The following is a 20,658-nucleotide window of genomic DNA, read 5'->3' as shown; positions in this document are numbered from 1 at the left end:
ACTCTGGAATACGAAAACATATTAGTTAACTAACTGACTCCTAGATTATATGATCTATATGCTGCACTGTGGTTTGGGTTGTATAGAACTTTTTAGGCAACATACTCAAATATACAGTTTAATATTGCAAACAGAATAAATAGCATTTGGGAGCTTATAAATGATAAGGTATTCAACACTGACCAAACACAGATATATCCAACTTTTACAAAGTAAAATGTGGTACATGAACATTTAGATGTAACAAACAGATAAATTAGGGGATAATTCTTCCTACCATAAATGTTTTGACCTTACAAAATCATTCTTTAAGTAAAACCTCCCCAGTACTTATAGAATGATTTTAATGAAAAATAGAATAACTACTTGCATGCACATACAAGAAAGTGAGACATTAACGAGGCGGAGACATGTAAATTTCACAGCCAAAGATACTGTGTCTATGTCATCAGAATAAAAAGCTGAAAATGATAGGAGTTGATGTCAAATGCAAAAGAGATAATTATGTGGCTAGGGAAAGACGAAAAGTAGCTTGGTAATGTGTTGTCTCCTGAAAGAAGGTCTAAAGTTAGTCTTAAGACACTGAGACAGAATAAAATATTCCAAAAAAGAGTAAATTCACAAAAAAGAGTATACTTAGAAGTAAATGAGGAAGCAAAATATTTCTATTTCTACAATTTAACATGTAAAACTCAAAGAAAGCAAAAAAAAAAAATCCAAGTCAAAGATCCCACATGGGGTCTAAAGGACTAAAATAACATGGGGCCCCTAAATATCTGTCTTTTCCTGTGAACAAGGATAAAAGATCTATGTTTCTGTTCTATGGCTAGTTAACAAATCACCACAATCTTAGTGTATTAAAACAAAGCTCATTTATGATCTCACACTTACTGTAGGTCAGCAGTCCAGGCATCGCTTAGATGAGTCTTCTGCTGTCTTACAAGGCTATAATCTGGGTAGTAATTGGGCTGTGTTCTTTTCTTTCTTCTTCATTTTCTCCTCCTTCCCCCCCTCACCTCACCCCTCTTCCTTTTCCTCCTTCTTCTCCTTTTATTAATGTGAACCAGAAATGTTTATTGCAGAAATTTGATGAAGGTTCCCATTGGGTGGCCCCTGCTGAAGTTGGACTGGGGCCCTCCATCCAGGGCTGGGCAGGTGAAATTTGAAAAGGGTAGAAGGAATATGTCTGGGCCCTGGGCCTTGGAGATACAAGATGATATTGGGGGCTAGGCTTCAGGTGACGCCTGTACCCAGCTCCATATTCGGAGACCTTACTATGCCATCCTCTACCTCTATGGAGAAGCTCTTAAGCTGGTGATTTCCAAAGATAGACACCAATGGGTCATCTAGTAATGAATCTGTTTCCTTCCCAAAAGTCCCAGTAGAGTTGGACAAGAGCCTAACCTTGCCTCCTTAGTTGTGAGCTGCTCCTCACTCTTCAGTCACAGAAACATCATTAACACTCATCTAGACATGCTACCACCTGGACCTCCTTGGCCTGCAGAGCCTTAGCCTGCTCCCCAAACACTGGCAGGTGGGTCTTGGAACAGCCTGGGGTAAAGACCCCAAAGATTCCAAACAGCACCCCCTTCTGCCCTTGAACAGCTCTGCCAGGTTCACCTTGTTTCCAGGTTCTCCTTCAAAAACCACCACTGAAGGCATCTCCCACCTTGACTGGGGCCATGGCTGAGGCAGGGTTGCTGAAAGTGTAAGCCCCACCAAGCATCTACTCCCAGCTTTGTTGCCGGCACCCTCCTGCTCCTGCCTCCACCCATACCACAGACCAATGGCAGTGGCCCAGACAAGAACTGAGCCTGCCTGGCTGCCCAGAAGGTGCAGTCCAGCCAGCAGCATGCCCATCCCAAAGCAATGGGGCTGTGTTCTTATCTGGAGACTTGGTTGGGGAAGAGTGTGTTTCTCTTTTTTTTTTTTTTTTTTTAATTTTATTTATTTATTCATGAGAGACAGAGAGAGAGACAGAGGCAGAGACACAGGCAGAGGAAGAAGCAGGCTCCATGCAGAGAGCCCGATGTGGGACTGGATCCCAGGTCTCCAAGATCACGCCCTGGGCTGAAGGCAGCGCTAAACCGCTAAGCCACCTGGGCTGCCCAAGAGTGTGTTTCCAAATTCAACCAGGTTGCTGGAAAAATTCATATCCTTGGATTCTTCAAGGCCACCAGGACAATGGGTCTTCATTTTAGGGAAGGCACCAGTCTCTCTTTTAAGGATATTCACCCAATTGAGTCTAGCTGACCCAGAACAATCTCCCTTCCAATTCACTCAAAATCACTGATTTAGGACTCTGACTGCATCTGCAAAATCCCTTAACCTTTGCCATTTTCTACTGGGTAAAAAACAGTCACAGGGTCCACCCACACTAACTATAAAGATGAGCTTAGCAAGGATGTGACACACTGGGGGTCACCTTAGGGTGTGTCCACAACAGGATCTCTATAAAGGTACATGGGATTTCTTACTTACCATTCAAAAGTATAATATTCTGGGGAGAATAAGAGTGCAAGGTCATTTTGCTGCCTTTAGGATCAAGAAACAAATATGGATATATTTATTATAGGAGTTTTGTAGATGCACAGTGATATCTAACAAAGAAATATAACAACAACAACAAAAAACAGAGAAGCCATCTTGTCAGGAAGGACTTGGACACAGAAGTTTGATGCACTGAATTGAGGAGTGATGTCAGACTCATGAGCAGGACTTGGGACAACAGAGAGCACAGGTGCCGATCTGGCTGCAATGGCTTTATGTACTAGACATGTTTGTGTTGCCTGGCTTCCTGTCCATAGCCCCTCACACCTAATCATCCATGCTGTGACCTGGCTCAGCCTTATTAGGCCAGGAATATATACCTGGCCAAAAAGAATATAACCAGAGACTGGCCAGAAACGTATGGTCTGTGTGGCCTTACTGGAAAAAATAAGCCTGTCCAATTAAATTTTCAGGAATTTGAACTAAAGTAAAAGAGAGAAGTTGCCAGTTGGTGGAGAATACTGCAGCTGAAAGGCCATGTAGCAATTATGAGCTGTGTGCTAGCCGATGCAGAGAAAGCAGCTTAGCAGAAGGGGAAAAAAAAAAAAAAATGGTGCAGACTCAAAAAAAGAAGTGGAGATTAGAGAGAACATTCATTCATTTAATGCCTCTAATACATTCGTATAGAGTTCCTATTATGTACGGGGCACTGTTCTAGGTGCCAGGAATACCGCAATGAATAACACAGAGTGTCTGTTCTCATGAAACTTATTCCTGTAGTGGGAGAGAGAACAGTGAAAATGCACAAGCATATAAATTATATTTCATTAGGAGAGAAAACTGTGGGAATAAAAATAAAGCAGGCCATGAAGTTTAAAAGTAATGGGGGAATTGCTACTTGGGGTAGCATGGTCAGGGATGCATACTTGATTATGTCCTTTGAATAGAAACCTGAGTGCGGTGAAGATGCCAGCCAACCCTGCTGATAATCATGAAAAGGGTACACTGGACACAGTGCACAGGAGACGCAAAGGCTCTGAAATCGGTGTCTGCTTGGAGAGTCAGAGGAATAGCAAGAGGGGGAACATGCCTGCTATAGTGGGGGCAAGAAAGCAAGTGAGAGGGTATCAAGGCAGACATGGAGTGAGCAACAGGATCACACAGGGCTTGTGAACCTGTGTCAGAAATGCTAGCTTTTACCCAGAGAGATGGGAAGCCGCTAGCGGGTTACTGGAAGATAATATCAGCCTTACATTTTTAAGAATCATTCTTGCTGCTGTAGAGAACAGATGGGAAGTGAGGGAGGTGACAGGGAGACCATGTGGCCCCTGAGAGATACAAAGTGTGGCCTAATTTCCAATTATGTCCCCCATGAGGTCTGGCTGCACTTGTTTCAGTCCTTGAATTTCCATGAGATAACATTGCAAATCCTTTTTTTAACCCTCCCCCCCTCTCTTAAACCAGATTGCCAAGGACTCTAATGAATGTTAAACATATTCAAGACTTGGGTATTTTGGGTTTTTATATATTTTGGCATAAGAGCTAAAAGGTAGTAGAATTTTTAAAACATGTTACCTTTTTTATAAATTATAGAAAGTGCTTGCACATTGGGGAGTTGACGTCAGACCCGTTAAATTGTTGAACAGAATTATTTTTCCAGGGCGCTGGCTTAAACCCATACACAAAAGGTCAGTTCCCGAAGATGATTTATCTGATCCTTTGTGACATAAATGTTTCAAGAGTTTCTAACTCAATGAATATTCGCATCCAGTATCAATAAAATAAGTATAATTAGTTTTTATATCTTCTGGATAACTATTTTGTTATTCGATGAGCCTTTGAAACTAGGTATGTCTCCCCTTTTAGAGACAAAACAATTTGAGACAAAACAATGCAAGATTTTTATAAAGAATCCATTAATTTTTCATTTTCTATCCTCCCAACCCACACACATACAGAAACACACGTGCATGTGTGTCATTTTTATACGTATAGGCACTTTTTGGCTACCTTTTATGGGATTTCCAATGAAATACTACTAAAACAGCCATAAAGTGTTTCAAAATGGGCAGGGAAGGGAAGTTAGTAAACACTCTGTCACCATCTTAATAACATAAGACATTTTACTACTACCTTTTCAATGAAAATATCTAACTAATACAAGAAATTAAAAAAAAAAAACTAGTTTAAGGTCAGACTATCCTATAAAAACATTAAGGGTGCATCAAACACATCCCCAAATAGACAAATATTCTTTATCTTTTATTTATAGTTTTGGTAATGCTTCTATAAGATATTTTATATTTTTTGGATAAGGGTAAATTAATAGCATTATAGGTTTTTATATTATTTGGTAATTTTACCATTATTATAAAACAGTTAATGGTATCTCAGTTGCGCCATGTTTATTAAATTATTGCATTCTTTTTATTTAAAATATTTGCTAAAAATAACATTTTTAATAAACATGTCCCCATTCACCAAATTCTTAAAAACACTACCATTAGAGAAAATAAAATTCAGACCGTTCATCTGTGAAAGAAGAGTATTTTGTTAGATATGAAAGGAATGAAATCAGCACCCATGGAATCATACATTTATCTTTAAATGCCCAAATGTGAGCACACACACACATCAATTTCAATACACAAGAGACAGATACATTTAAGAGAATCACTAAACATTAACAACATAGAAATGTGAAAGGAGATTTAGATAGAACACAAAAGCTAAAAGAAGCTATATGCCTAAGTAACTCAGCAGAGTGATACAGAGGAGGCAGCCAAATTCAAAGAAACTTTACTTTTTTAGATTTAAGTCACTTTAAGAATTGTTAACATTCAGATATATATTCAGTGTTTCATAACACTCTTGTTCTATTCTTAAAATGCAAAGTTGTACATAATATTTCCATTATCTGAGGTTTCTAGCACACAATCATATTAAGCCTTTTATCTTGTGGCATAGTTGGTGGGAACGAATTTTTCATCAGGCTTTATACTGAAATCAGCCTCATTTAAAAATAGTTATTTCCTATTCATGTTCTCAAATAGCTTTCAAAAATTCAAAGACCAGGGGAAATTTGATTTGACTTATAAATATCTATGGGTATTGTTTAGCCTTGCTGGCCTCTTTAGCTGATGCCAATACTATTCCTCTATGATGCCGTAGTGAACTTTAAATTAGTAGATTAAGAGGACACATATAGAACTTCAAATAGGGTTCCAAAAGGATGGAAACTTTTCCATGAAAGCTGGTTAAAATATTTTAAGTATTTCATAATTAACTTTCGAGCATTATAATGTCCTTTAACACTTTGTCACTTGAGTAGTTACCATAAATTCTGTTCTATAGTTTCAACTATCTTCTCAATTTAAATGATGCCTTCTCCAGCCTTCACTCATCTCTTGAAGATTAGTTCTACGTTTCTACCTGCCAGGTGAGTTTCTCTTCATACATAAAAACCGAACTCAAATAAGTAGGAAGTTCATTACCTTAGAATTTTATACATATTCTCAAGGGGGTAACTAAGTCTATTCAATGGGAAATAAAAGAAAACATTAAGTTTGCTTAAAATTGATTCTACCAATTAGATTTGTCCCAAAACAAAAACAGCTGTCCTGCAATATACCAACGTCCACATCACAGGCAATATTAAGTAATACTCTAGATAACAATTTGGCAAAAGATAGTAAAATAGGGATGTGCATATCACATAATTGGTCAGACTTGATAATCTTTCAAGTCCCTCTTAATTCTGTGAGTCCATGATGTTGTAAAACTATTCTCATTTTCTTTTCTCATCATATATTAAAAAAGAAAAACTTCCTTCATTGCTAAAACTTACGTGATTTACCTCTTTCCAGTACATACAATACCTATTCATTATTTCCTGATGTATTATTCAACAGTTTAATTCATTTCAACAAATATATTTGATTAATTTCCCCTTATCTTGATCTTTGAAAATTTTTTTGTCAGTAGTTTTAATCTTAATATCTACAATCTATTAATTCCAAATAATTTTAGAAAATCTCTTATAAAGGAAACAATAACTTTCTAGGCTTAATCCAGACTACAAATAAAAACTTGCAAGCTTTGTTCATATTAGATAAACTCTGGGAGTTCTAAAAAAGTTCATTAGGGGCAGCCCCGGTGGCGCAGCGGTTTAGCGCCGCCTGCAGCCCAGGGCGTGATCCTGGAGACCCTGGATCGAATCCCACATCAGGCTCTCTGTATGATGCCTGCTTCTCCCTCTGCCTGTGTCTCTGCCTCTCTCTCTCTCTGACTCTATGAATAAATAAATAAAATAAAAATCTTAAAAAAATATTAAAAAAAAAATCTTTGAGATTAAAACACATGTTTACTTCAAAGATACCCTAAGGTTTCATTAGGTGGAAGCGTACAAAGTGCTTCTAAATGTTTAAGTTTAAACAAAATAGAAAACAAAATAGAAAAGATTAATGTCTGAGTATCTTGTAACTTCTTCTTTATATGTATAGCCTGTTAGTTGTAATGACAATGCTGGTATTACTCACAACATGTTGATTCGCTAAATTTTACAAGATGCTTTCAAAAAAACAAAGTTACCAATGGGTTTGGAACTTCTACAAAATATAAAACCTTTCAGACATGTTTCTTCTAAGGAGTTCTAGAAAGATATACACAAATAAACATGTAAGTATGTAACCTTCCATCTGAATTGTTCAATCTTTCGAATTCTTTTCACAAATACTAACAGCTAATTTCTGTTTTATGTTTTTATTTGCTTAATTTTTTGCAGACTAAATTTTTATTTGCAAAGCTGTATTGTGTAATTATATGTTCAATTGTTTCAAAGGTGGTATCCAAAGTTGCTCAAATGAAGATATAATTATCAAGCATGTCGTTTGTCAGCCTGAAAATTATTTGGAATGGACCTGAGAGACAGAGAGAGAGAGAGAGAGAGAGAGGTTTTTCATGACTGCCTCTGTAAAAACAGATGAATACAATATATAGATGACTTAGGTATACTATATGTAATCATAAATTACTGCAGAGTTTAGAGCTTTCTAGGGTGAATGCTCCATTGTAAAAGAAACTCTCCTTAGATACTACCTTAGATAGTATTACATCTTTCAAAAGTGTATTTATTTTATTTAAATCACAGTGAGTAAAATACATGCTAGATAAGAAAAATATGTCTACTTTATTCTTTTTAATACCAGTGTCTCTCTGGAAAATGATAGAATAGTTAAAAGGAAACTGAAAAATACTGCTGTCCTTGGAACTTATATATATGTCAACCAGCAATATATTTAATTACCTTCTATATGTTATCTTGTTTCCCTTTTATTCATTATGCATCACGAATAAAGAAGAGTTTTATCAAGATAGTTCTTCCTTTTTGCAATATAAATTGCTTGATTAAAATAAAACTATGGGCATAACTTTGCAGAATGCTCTAAAAAGTTACAACAAATAATTGCTCAAAGGCCCATCACAATCACTTACCCTACAACATTTTTATCTGACCTGAAATATTTATTATGTTGGAAGTATTTACTTTTAACACTAACAATCCATCTAACTATCCAATCTTCTGTAGCTCCCCAGTACCATCAGACCATATCAACATCTATCTGCTCAGAGTAAATATCTTAACACAGAGTTCTCTTATCAACAAATAACCTTGAAAATCAAGTAAAATGAAAAAAAAAAAGTTAAAGAGATTCAGCTATTTTAGGAATGATGTTGGCTGATTTCTTTTAGGGTTACTCTAATATCCTCCAGCCTTGAGGCTCAGGGGCATGTGTGTGATTTCACACTTGCCCACGTAGAATATGGTGTACTCAGGAGTGATTCTCCTCGAATTGAGCAACCACCTGAAAAGGCCAGAAACAACTCTATGACTCATCAGCCTACTGATGTAGTTCTCCTAAATCAGACTGATTTGTTATAGGGATGGACCTTTTTCACAACCTTTCCTAGATATATCCTTTTATTTTTATTTTTTTAAAGATTTTATTTATTTATTCATGATAGAGAGAGAGAGAGAGAGAGGCAGAGAGAGAAGCAGGCTCCATGCCAGGAGCCTGATGTGGGACTTGATCCCGGGGCTCCAGGATCGTGCGCCAGGCCAAAGGCAGGCACTAAACCACGGAGCCACCCAGGGATCCCCTAGATATATCTTTTTAAAACTCAATTTGGAGACCTTGTAAGTAAAAAATCCAAGACAGATATTCTTCTCTTATCCATGTCTTCACATATATAAAATTCACATTGAAGCATTTATTAGCCAAGAAAATACTGAGGAGCATTTAAACTTTGTGTCAGTAGATTTGAAGAACTACATTTAAAAGTTTGGGGTGGGGGGGGGCACCTGGGTGGCTCAGTCAGTTAAGCAACTGACTTTTGATTTCAGCTCGGGTCATGGTCTCAGGGTTGTGAGATCAAGCCTGGCTTCCGATTGCACAAACTCTACTTGAGATCCTCTCTCTCCCTCTGCTCCCATCTGCCCCTTGCACTCCCTCTCTCTCTAAAAATAAATAAAATCTCTGAAAAAGAAAAATAAATAAAAGCATATGTTTTATCATGTTGCTTTCACCACTTTCTAGGTCCCTGGAGATGCCCTATTAATCTAAATAATCTTCACATTATTGTGAAGAGCAAATGGAAGCGTTATGTTTAAAAAGCAATCTAAATTCATTTATGCACAACCAACACAGTTGCCATCCTGAATTTGGCTAATATATGTACAGAATCCAAAGCAATTCCACAGGCCCTTGGTTTTCACTATGACCAGTTCCATCTTCTCTCTTTTAATGAAGGTAATACAGACACTAGACTTGTATAGTATGTACGTAACACACAGTAACGATGATGTGACATAAAGAAAATGCATTAAATAAAGGCTAAAATCATACCTCCAGGCCTGTTTCTCAAAGACTATATATATATATATGAAAGAGTGTTCTTTCCAAGGTTTGAGTTAGCTCTTTTGACAGCTTTTGCAAATAGGGTTGAGGTCAGTTTATGTCTCCGTTATACCAGTTACACAACTTTGCTTGTCTCGGACAATTTATTCCATTCACTTCGTTTAGAAATGGCAAGAGATACAAAGATGATTCCTGGGACTACTTCGTATTCAGTTTGGAAGTTAGTGCAAGATTGCCCTCTCTCCAACACAGTCACTGATGAAAGGGATCTATTAAAAAGAACTGCGTTGGTTTACACTGCAGATTGGAGCATTAAACGACTGCATTAGTATGACTGCAGTGGGGGTAATGGTCGCCTCCAGTGAGTATAGAATGTTGTAATAATACTTTCACGTACGTGCAATAATTGCTCAAACGTCCTCATTGAATTCGTCACGAACTGCTATCCGGCATCTCCCCAGCTAATGCCCCTCACACCTCCCCTCGCTCTTAGTTTTATTTCCCTCCGTCTTAGCGAGTGTAAACACATCAGGAAATCCGTGTACTTCCCAAATGTCACCTATGTATCATGAATTGGGGTGTGCGTGGGGGGGGGGCGGGGGAGGGGGAGGGGGCTGCAAATCGCTTGCAAACAGCTTCTTCGGAGGCGTTTAGCGATACCGCCCAGCACGAGAGCTCGAGAGCTCGGAGGCTCCGAATTCGATGACCCCGCCCGAAACCCCTTGGGCCTGGCCTGTAATTTTCCAAACAGCGAGCTCTCCTTTGCAAATAAAAGTTAAACATCGAGCCACAAGATAACAGAATGCTGACTTCCTGCCACTCAATTTTACAGGGCTTCTCTTTGTAGGGCTGCCAGATTGTGACCGATAAGGTGGGGGGGGGGGTGAGAGAGAGAGAGAATGAGAGGAGAGAGAGAGAGAGAGAGAGGGAGAGAGAGGGAGAGGGAGAGAGGGAGGAGAGCGATCACTTGCTTCCTGCTCCCTAAGCAGGGATCTGCCTGCGATGCGCGGCGAGGGGACTGCGGCGGCTGCTCCACACAGTTGGCGCGGAGGAGGGGCCGGGGGTGCGGGCGGGGGGAGGGGGCCCCGGCTGGCGGCGGCTCCGGCGATGGGCTGATCTGGGGGCTCCCGAGCGCCGCTCCCCGCGTGCGCGATTTGGGGGCAGCAGCTGATGGATTTGCGTTCGGGGTCCGGCCCGGCGTCTCGTGTGCCGCCTCCCCGAGCCCGACCTGGAGCTCCCGGTTCGGGTGCAGACGTCGGTAAGTAACGTGGGGTCCGCTGCCAGTTAACCGCCGAGGCCATTCAAGTGGCACTTTTAAAGCAGGTCAGTCCTGGAAGATGCCGCCGCCGCGAGCGTCTCCTTGGCCTGAAAGGTTCGGCGCGGCCCCCTGCCCCGCCCCCCGCCCCCCGCCCGCTCGGGCTCCCGCCGCCGCCGCCGCCGCCGCCGCCGCCGCCGCTCGCGCTCGGGAAGTGAGGGTGCTTGGGTGCTGGGCGGTCGGGGGCGCAGCCTGTGCCCGCAGGACCGCTTCACCTTCGGGCTCCGCCTGAGCGCCCCCGACACCGAGTCCGATTTGGTGTGCACGGCCATGCTGTGGTATCTGTAGCTCTCCTCTCCTCCCCACCCCGCCCCCCAGCGCCCCCACCCCCCACCCCCCACCCCTCCCTTCGCCGTCTGGCCAATGCTGGGGTCCGGGATCCAGTCGCCCCCTCCCGCCTCCTGCCCGCCCCTCCCCACCCCCTTCTCTCCTCTCCGCACCACCCACCCCCGCTCCCACCTACCCAAAGGGTCAAGAGCAAAGACGCCGCCGGGAGGAGGTTAGGGCTAGTCCCATCTCTTCAGATCGGAGGAGGAGGCCTCGGGCAGGGATTGCACTGAGTGACAACCTTTCAGGAAGCGAGGAAGAGAAGGAAGGAGGGGGAAAAGAAAAAAAAACAAAAAAAAACACCCAACCCCATCCCGGAGACCCAGCCGGGACTGTCGCGGACCGCGGAGCTCGACAGTGCACGGGCGCTGCGCCCCAGGACGCCCGCTGTGCCCGCCTGGCCGCGCGGGGCCGCGGGGACTGTGGTCGTGAGCCCCCCGCCACCGGCGACGTCAGGCTAGGTGAGCGCCCCGCTCGCCCATTGGTATGCAGCGACCATTTCCCTCCGAGCCTCAAAGGTGGAGACACTCCAAAGGATTACAAGCGTGATGTGGCGGCCTCGCTGAAAGTTGGCGGCCGGGAGGCAGGGACGCCGCCGGGGCTACGGCGCGATGGATACAACGGAGCCTCCCCGAGAGTTCGCACCTCCCGCCGGGCAGCCCCTCGCAGCACGTCCCGGAGACCCCGAGCGCCCCGCACCCCTAGGTACTCGGCGCAGCCTTCCCTACTTTGCCTGATTGAAACCAGTATTGCTCGCTTGTAGGCTGTGCCTTGGTAGAGAATGTAGAGTTTTGACAGCGGCGTCTTCTGTACGTTCACAGGTGCTTGGAGGGGGGGGGGTTGCATTTTGGAACTGGATCCCTTGGTTGTCAGGACAACGGTTGAAGGGATGGTCCTGGACGCTCACATACCCTCGGACCCCTTCCCGGGGGGAGGACGGTGTAAGTAACTCCAACAAAGAGGCCAAGTGTCGGAGCGAAGGGCCCCTCCCCCAGTGGGTCGCTCGCCCGGCTGTGAAAGAAGGAAAATCGGCTCGAGGTTTTCGCCGTTTCCCGGGGCTAAACGTACCCATTTCGTGCGTTTCGCCTGGAGACAGCCGATTAGCAAAAGCATCTGTAGAAGGCTCGGACCTCCTCGGAAAATGAATGATGCAGCATTTTAATTATTTGTTCTAGGGGTGGTCGTCTCGCTTCCATATTGGAATATTGAACCTTAGATATGGGGAGACGAGTGGGCTCGGGGATCGGGCAAAGGGGAGGGGAGGTCGGGGGGGCGCTCTGTGGGGAGAAAGGGCTTCTTGTCCTCCCCGTGGACAGATGATGCCGGGCGCTCCCAGCAGGGAGCTGGGATCCGGGGCTCCAGGGCCCTGCGTCCCCTAACTTTTGGAGCCCTTCCTACCACTCAGACACCGCACACCGAGGTAAAGGAAGGAAAGGGGGGGGGGGGGGCAGCAGCCTTTAGGACGTGGGCCAAAGCCAGAACTTGAGGCGATGCAGTTAAGGAGAGCACAGAGGGCGATGGCGGTGATGGCCATGGGCGGTCGCCGGGCAGCTCCGGGAACCGCCGGGCTCCCCAGCGCTGCCATCGCATCCGGGGCTCCGGGGCGACCCGCGAGACCGTCCCCGCCTTCGCACGTCGGGCGCCCGAGGCCGGGTGCGGCGGGGGAGGAGGATGGGGCTTTGCTCTGGTTCTGGGCTCAGGCTGTCGTCGGTGACGCGCGGCTCGGCTGCGACCCGAGAAACGGGCCGGGTCTGGACCGCCCAGGGTGGGGAGCGTTAGGGAATCTTGCCTTCCTGCCTACCGAGTCTGTAATCGCTGTTTCTAATCTTAGCTACTCGGGAGCGGCGGACTCTTGTGTGGTCATTTTAAATGCAAAACACCATGCAAATCGTCTGCGGCTGACTCTTAAGGAACGTTTAGGTCGCATCAGGTGATTTGCATATATTTAGAATGGTAAAGAATCGATAAGTTGTTTTTCTGTTTGTTTTTTCTTTGAAATTTGATTTTGTTTAAAAAAAAAAAAAGCGCTTTAAGGGAAAGCTCTTCTTCTCTACCCGCTAACTTTGAGTCCTTGGGCACTTGAGGTTCAGTCCAGTTCATCGGCGATCAGAAAGTCCCTCCCTTCCCCAGGAGCTGGTTACAGGATTGGTGTGGAGGGGGTGGGGGGGTGGGCGCGCAGGGCAATCGGTGCCCTCCGGTTCCCGCTAACTGGACGCGTTTGTTGCACACTTGCCTGTCCCCAGTTTCCCCGCTAAGCTGCCTTTCCTCCTAGTAGGGAGGGGGCTGCTCAACTGTCTCCGAGGGTTTCTGTGATCTGCTGGCCTCTCTTCACTGCAATGTCTTTGCTCAATCACCCCCACCCTCACGTCTCCCTATTTTCCTCTTACCCAAAATATCACGGAAAAAAACTATTTGGATCAAAAAAAAAGATGCGGGGGGGGGGAGTGGGGGGGAGGTGGAGAGGGTCGAGGGAAAAAAAAAAAAAAAAATCTAACCCCTGAAATGCTGCCCCCTATCCTCACGAGGTCTTTCCCGGTAGGAGAAAGTGAAATGTGCCATTGTTACCAAGTGGTCTGCGCTGGCCTGTCTCTGTTTTTAAAAAGGTGGAAGCAGACACATGGCCGTTGAATCCAGGGGAAATCGAAGGCTTTGAGCTGCAGCACAACAAAAGGATTCCTGGTGCAAAGAGATCGAAGCAAAATGCAGGAGAAACCCGGTCCAAGCCGCTCAGGCTGCCTGGGCTCTTGTTCGGGACACCTAAGCAGAATCAGCTAGATCCAGCCCTTCTCCTTTGGGGGACCTTTTATCCCTGTCTTTGGAGGGGAGTGTCTGTGCTATGAAAAGGATGATTCTGAACGATGATCTTACTTTATAACCCGTCTACACTAGACAGAGGAGCTTTGGAAACTAGAAGAGCAAAACAGTCAGGAGATGATTTCCTTGAGAGTTAAAAATAATAGTAATAAAAAGAAGGCAGGGGAAAGCCTACACTCCCACCCACCCCCACCTTCTCCACCAAAGGAATGCTTCCCTTAGGCTGGCTTCTGCTTCCCTGTTTCTTATTTTGACAATTTGTGATCTCGACCCCTCCAGGTTTTTTTTTTTTTTTTTTTTTTCTCGTCCCTTACACGCACACACACGAACTGTATAGTCAGGGCTTCCCAGTGCTCGTTCCCGACCCCAAGCTAAGCGCGTTCCCTTCTTGGAGCTCATTTTCGTGACGTGGAAAGCCGGATCCAGGGTTACAGCACAAAAAAAAAAAAAAAAAGGGCCAGCAGCACAAGAGAAGTCCGGGTTCTGCACTGGGATTGAGCCTGCCTCCCTGCCTGCCTCCCTCCCGCCCTTCCTCCCAGCGCCCAATGATGTGCTGCCGGTACCCGGGGAGAGCGGCGGCGGCGGCGGCGGCGATGCTGGAAGCCTGCTGCAGCCCCTTCTCCTCCCTCCTCTATTGAGTGTGCCAAGCGGCAGTTCTGCATCCTAAAGAAGCCCATTGAAAGGCCCATTGCATTCCCAGCACGTCTCAAGCTTGCTGCTTTTATTTTTTCTCTTCGTCTCCCCCACCCACTCCCTCTATCCCCCTTTGCTTCAGCTTCAGCAAAAGGAAGGGAGGGAGAGGGAGAGAGAATCCTTAAAATCAAGCTTCCCCCCCCCTTCCAATGTTCAATACTTAAAAAAAAAAATCTCCTGCAAAAATAGGTAAGTCAAAGACATCTGGAGCCTTTCTTAACCTAAGTCTCAGGGACCTCAGAAACAAGAAAAACATTTTTTTTTTTAAATGGTGAGGAGAGAACTTAAGTAGATTTTAATATTTTATAAGAGAGACAGGGAAGACTAACTGATACTGCAATGTAGCTTCATCTGCCTTCTGTCTCTCTCTCTCTCTTTTCATTTAATTGTTTCTAAAAATTGAGCATTGCATGCCCGAGGCGTATTTCTCTTTGCTTTCTCATGGGTCTTCCTTTCCTTACAGCTGTGTACATTATATGCAAGTTGAATATGAAGATTTAGTCTTTTCACTCTCCCTATAAATTATACCATTGTGTTTTCAGAGGGTTGGCAAAATATTTCCTTAATGTATGTATCTTACTTGTGGAGAGAAAACATATGCTAAAAATTCCGGTATATTTTCATTGACTAAAAATAATTATTTCATTTTGATTGATATTTCAGTGACTCAGAAAGGGCAATCTCACAAAACTGCATTAATATAATTTATTTATGTACGCATTTTCATATACTGATGATATAAAGCAAAGAAAGAGAGCCATAGAGGAACGCTCTGTATTATTAGAATAGTGCACAGTATTTGTTTCTTCTGATTGGAAAAGAATGATGTCTTTCTTTGAAATGTAATTCATATGATAGATCATTTACCAGCAGGTAAGAATCAAGGTTTCCAGCCTTTCTTGCCTTTAACTACCCAACTGTCTTCTAACCAGCCACCTGCCATTCCAGCTTTTTACGGGGTTCCTCAGCTGATCTCGAAGGCACAGATACACGTTCCAAACTATGCTCTGCAAGTGTTATAATACAGACACTCCCAGGCTCAGCATCCTTTAGCTATCATCTTTAATTCTGACAACTGCATGAGCTCCTTCTTTAGAAAGGCTAATTACTCCTAAAGGGGTTAAATGGCCAAATGATACATCCCTGTAGAAATTATTTAATTAAAGGAGATGTTAAAAATCTGTGCTTGGGCAAAAGAGGGTGGGGGTATAGTGTGATACTGAGCATACACTATAATTAAGTACACTATGATCATCTCTTAAGCAGAATCTTAAGTTTTCCTGAGAAACCAAGCATCTTCTACATCTCAACATCTGATGTTGGGTAATGGGCTCATAATTTATCACATTCTAATGTAATAACTCTGTGGTGTACTGTGTCTTTTTATGAGTGGAAACCTATAGTTTAAAGGATATTTATGTATTCCCCATCAGAGTTCCAATCAGATTTATAATGGGCACCTCTGATATCAATGTGAGTTTTAGCAGGCAAACAGATGTAATGGCCCAATTCCTGCCATTATTACTGAATCTGCCTATATCTAAAAGGCATCTCTGTATACCAGTCCTTTGATTGCTGTAAGAGGCAATGAAGGCTGCTTGTGTTAGTATAATATGCCCTTTACCAAGTATGTCTTGCTCAGGAAAACGTCATTGCATGGCACAATACTTCAGAGTCACCCAAGTTTAAATACAAAACATATTAAGCATGTTGATAGATCATTTGGACTGTCAGTTCAGCAACTGCTAAAGTTTTGTATCATTCTTAAGAAGCTTCAAATGTAGGAGTCAATTAGAATAGTGCATACGAGGAAAGGCTAAAAATCTGCATCTTTATTTCTGTTGCAGTTTTGTAATCAACTACGAACGATGAAACCTTCCATAGCTGAGATGCTTCACAGAGGGAGGATGTTGTGGATAATTCTTCTAAGCACAATTGCTCTAGGATGGACTACCCCGATTCCCCTGATAGAGGACTCAGAGGAAATAGATGAGCCCTGTTTTGATCCATGCTACTGTGAAGTTAAAGAAAGCCTCTTCCATATACATTGTGACAGTAAAGGATTTACAAATATTAGTCAGATTACTGAGTTCTGGTCAAGACCTTTTAAACTCTATCTGCAAAGGAATTCAATGAGGAAATTGTACACCAACAGCTTTCTTCATTTGAACAACGCCGTGTCCATTAACCTTGGGAACAATGCATTGCAGGACATTCAATCAGGAGCTTTCAATGGTCTTAAGATTTTAAAGAGGTTATATCTACATGAGAACAAACTAGACATCTTCAGAAACGACACCTTCCTTGGCTTGGAAAGTCTGGAATATCTGCAGGCAGATTACAATGTCATTAAACGTATTGAGAGTGGGGCATTTCGGAACCTCAGTAAATTGAGGGTTCTGATTTTAAATGATAATCTCATCCCCATGCTTCCAACCAATTTATTTAAGGCTGTCTCCTTAACCCATTTGGACCTACGTGGAAACAGGTTAAAGGTTCTTTTTTACCGAGGAATGCTAGACCACATTGGCAGAAGCCTGATGGAGCTCCAGCTGGAAGAAAATCCCTGGAACTGTACATGTGAGATCGTGCAATTGAAGAGTTGGCTGGAACGCATTCCTTACACTGCCCTGGTGGGAGACATCACCTGTGAGACCCCTTTCCATTTTCATGGAAAGGACCTGCGAGAAATCAGGAAGACAGAACTCTGTCCCCTGCTGTCTGACTCTGAGGTGGAGGCTAGTCTGGGGATTCCCCACTTGTCATCAAGCAAGGAGAATGCGTGGCCAACTAAGCCTTCCTCAATGTTGTCCTCTGTCCATTTTACCGCTTCTTCTGTTGAATATAAGTCCTCAAATAAACAGCCCAAGCCCACTAAACAGCCCCGAACACCAAGGCCACCTTCCACATCCCAAGCTTTATACCCTGGTCCGAACCAACCTCCCATTGCTCCTTACCAGACCAGACCACCCATTCCCATTATATGTCCTACTGGGTGTACCTGCAATTTGCACATCAACGACCTTGGCTTGACTGTCAACTGCAAAGAGCGAGGATTTAATAACATTTCTGAACTTCTTCCAAGGCCACTGAATGCCAAGAAACTTTACCTGAGTAGCAATCTGATTCAGAAAATATACCGTTCTGATTTTTGGAATTTCTCCTCCCTGGATCTCTTGCATCTGGGGAACAATCGTATTTCTTATGTCCAGGATGGAGCCTTCATCAACCTGCCCAACCTAAAGAGCCTCTTTCTCAATGGCAACGATATCGAGAAGCTGACACCAGGCATGTTCCGAGGCCTACAGAGTTTGCACTACTTGTACTTTGAGTTCAATGTCATCCGAGAAATCCAGCCTGCAGCCTTCAGCCTCATGCCCAACTTGAAGCTGCTATTCCTCAACAATAACTTGCTGAGGACCCTGCCGACAGACGCCTTTGCAGGCACTTCCCTGGCCCGGCTCAACCTGAGAAAGAACTACTTCCTCTACCTTCCTGTGGCTGGTGTCCTAGAACACTTGAATGCCATTGTCCAGATAGACCTCAACGAGAATCCCTGGGACTGTACCTGTGACTTGGTCCCCTTCAAACAGTGGATTGAAACCATCAGCTCAGTCAGTGTGGTGGGTGATGTGCTTTGCCGGAGCCCTGAGAACCTCACCCACCGAGATGTGCGCACCATTGAGCTGGAAGTTCTCTGCCCAGAGATGCTGCACGTCCCGCCAGCTGGAGCATCCCCAGCCCAGCCTGGAGATTCTCATCTTGCGGGGGGGCCAACGAGCGCATCACCTTATGAGTTCTCGCCCCCTGGGGGCCCCGTGCCACTTTCTGTGTTGATTCTCAGCCTACTGGTTCTTTTTTTTTCTGCTGTCTTTGTTGCTGCAGGCCTCTTTGCCTATGTGCTGCGACGGCGCCGGAAGAAGCTGCCCTTTAGAAGCAAGCGGCAAGAAGGTGTGGACCTTACTGGCATCCAGATGCAATGCCACCGGCTTTTTGAGGATGGTGGAGGTGGTGGAGGTGGAAGTGGAGGTGGGGGCAGACCAACTCTTTCCTCCCCGGAGAAGGCTCCTCCGGTGGGCCACGTATATGAGTACATCCCCCACCCCGTTACCCAGATGTGCAACAACCCCATCTACAAGCCTCGTGAGGAGGAAGAGGTGGCTGTTTCCTCAGTCCAGGAGGCAGGGAGCACAGAACGAGGGGGTCCTGGGACACAACCACCAGGAATAGGTGAGGTTCTCCTAGGAAGTGAGCAGTTTGCTGAGACACCCAAGGAGAACCACAGCAACTACCGGACCTTGCTGGAGAAAGAGAAGGAGTGGGCCCTGGCGGTGTCCAGCTCCCAGCTCAACACTATAGTGACAGTGAATCACCACCACCCTCACCCTCACCACCCAGCAGTTGGTGGGGTTTCTGGGGTAGTTGCGGGACCTGGGGGAGACTTGGCTGGGTTCCGCCACCATGAGAAGAATGGTGGGGTGGTGCTGTTTCCTCCGGGGGGAGGCTGTGGTGGTGGCAGTATGCTACTAGACCGAGAGAGGCCACAGCCAGCCCCCTGCACAGTGGGATTCGTGGATTGTCTCTATGGCACAGTGCCCAAATTAAAGGAACTGCACGTCCACCCTCCTGGCATGCAATACCCAGACTTACAGCAGGACGCCAGGCTCAAAGAAACCCTTCTCTTCTCGGCTGGAAAGGGCTTCACAGACCACCAAACCCAAAAAAGTGATTACCTCGAGTTAAGGGCCAAACTTCAAACCAAGCCGGATTACCTCGAAGTCCTGGAGAAGACGACATATAGGTTCTAACAGAAAAAGAAAAATTAGTGTTTTTTTTTTTTCAAAAGGAAAGGAAAATAAAAGAAATATATCCCTTGCTCCCTTTACACTCGTCCCAATAACTCTATTCTCACAAACTTCCCTGCCCTGAACAGAACTGAAACCGCATGATAACTAGAAAATACAGATGTATGCTCTCCCCTCTCAGATGTGATTTGGAGGAAGGGCCATACTCAGATCATTAATCAATGAAGTGCCTTCGCAGACTTTTGCCAGCAAATGTTATCATTATTTTTTTATACTGAAACTTGAGACTTTGACTGTGCCATGTATAAGGTATATTGGGGATCGTTGTATTGATCCTAATTAAGTAAAATTCGATGTGTCTTTATTTTCAGTAATTTTTTTTTAGTTGTAGTTTTGTTTGAAGGGGGGGCGGGAGGGAAACAAATTGACATTTGTGGCTTTCTTTCCTCTTCCCATCATGGCACAGATTCTGTACATGTATTAACAATGCAGTTTGCTGCATGCCTGGAAACTGCAAGACGGGGAGGGAGGGGGCGGGTCTTGCTCGAATGTTCTCACCCACTCTTTTTTCTGTCACACACACACCCACACGCAAATCACAAATCCCTGCACACAGTTAGGTCCCTAAACCTGCAGCCTCTTCCTTCTGGTGCAGGTACACGTACACACACACACACACGTACACACTTGTGCGTGCATGCACACACAAACATACACACCCCATTCCCTTGTAACCCAATCTAATTAGTTCGGGTTTGATCCATCCCTCTACTCTTCATAGCTTCATCTTCCCTTCACCCCTAGTGTACAGCACTCTCTGACCACCCTGGGAAGTCATATATAGGTTGGATGCTACTGAAGTGGAAGCCTGGTGGTTTAACAGCTGGAGGCACACCTAGGGATGAGCACCCTCTTTGCGACACTTCATCCTGATGCCAAGATTTTTTGGAGAACATCTGCACTTTCTTATATATATATATATAAATATAATATTAAAAAAATAAAAAAGCAACTGGGTATATATCACTAACAGCTTTGTAGGAAGCACTTTTAATGTTTTCTCTCTCACACACAAAGATTCAAAAGAAATGTGCATATATTTATTCTGTAATTTCAGTGATTATAAATTGTAAAGGTAATGTTTAATCATTGTATAGTGATTATGCGTCTGGTATAGCTTTCCTAATAAAAAGTTTTTGAAAAACATAATACATTATATATAGAGGATACCAAGCTTGAACCTTAAACTCCAGCTATGCCATGCCTTTCGTGCTCCCATTATTTTTTAAAGTCTTTC

At 44.2% G+C, this 20,658-nt stretch overlaps 1 protein-coding gene, 1 long non-coding RNA gene and 1 pseudogene across 15 annotated transcripts in view; 1 reads left to right on the top strand and 2 right to left on the bottom strand.

Moving 5' to 3' along the window:
- The window catches only part of LOC144302653 (uncharacterized), a 540,109-nt gene that overhangs the window by 479,081 nt on the left and 40,370 nt on the right, over positions 1–20,658 (bottom strand). For 8 of the 11 annotated variants that reach the window (XR_013369619.1, XR_013369612.1, XR_013369615.1 and 5 more), the window contains exon 2: positions 19,329–19,360. This is a non-coding gene — a long non-coding RNA (uncharacterized LOC144302653). Of the gene's footprint in view, positions 1–19,289; positions 19,361–20,658 lie in introns of all 11 variants that reach the window. The other 3 variants (XR_013369622.1, XR_013369618.1, XR_013369620.1) reach the window with 1 other exon arrangement.
- LOC144302155 (peroxiredoxin-5, mitochondrial pseudogene) lies at positions 1,054–1,813 on the bottom strand (annotated as a pseudogene).
- On the top strand, positions 10,456–19,735 carry SLITRK3 (SLIT and NTRK like family member 3). Of its 4 annotated transcripts, none has more exons than XM_077880194.1 (2): positions 10,456–10,665; positions 16,404–19,735. In XM_077880194.1, exon 2 carries the CDS (start codon positions 16,425–16,427, stop codon positions 19,362–19,364), a length of 2,940 nt encoding a protein of 979 aa, XP_077736320.1. In that variant the 5' UTR covers positions 10,456–10,665; positions 16,404–16,424; the 3' UTR covers positions 19,365–19,735. The 4 variants fall into 4 exon arrangements, with proteins under 4 accessions (XP_077736320.1, XP_077736321.1, XP_077736323.1 ...); XM_077880195.1 differs by lacking the exon at positions 10,456–10,665 and adding an exon at positions 11,178–11,754; XM_077880197.1 differs by lacking the exon at positions 10,456–10,665 and adding an exon at positions 11,922–11,990.

The sequence above is a fragment of the Canis aureus genome, chromosome 31, assembly GCF_053574225.1.
Source record: "Canis aureus isolate CA01 chromosome 31, VMU_Caureus_v.1.0, whole genome shotgun sequence".
NCBI lineage: Eukaryota > Metazoa > Chordata > Mammalia > Carnivora > Canidae > Canis > Canis aureus.
This window is presented reverse-complemented; position numbering and strand designations above follow the sequence as displayed.

Excerpts from the sequence above, each read along its gene's own strand:
- SLITRK3 (XM_077880194.1), top strand. The coding sequence starts at position 16,425 with ATGAAACCTTCCATAGCTGAGATGCTTCACAGAGGGAGGATGTTGTGG.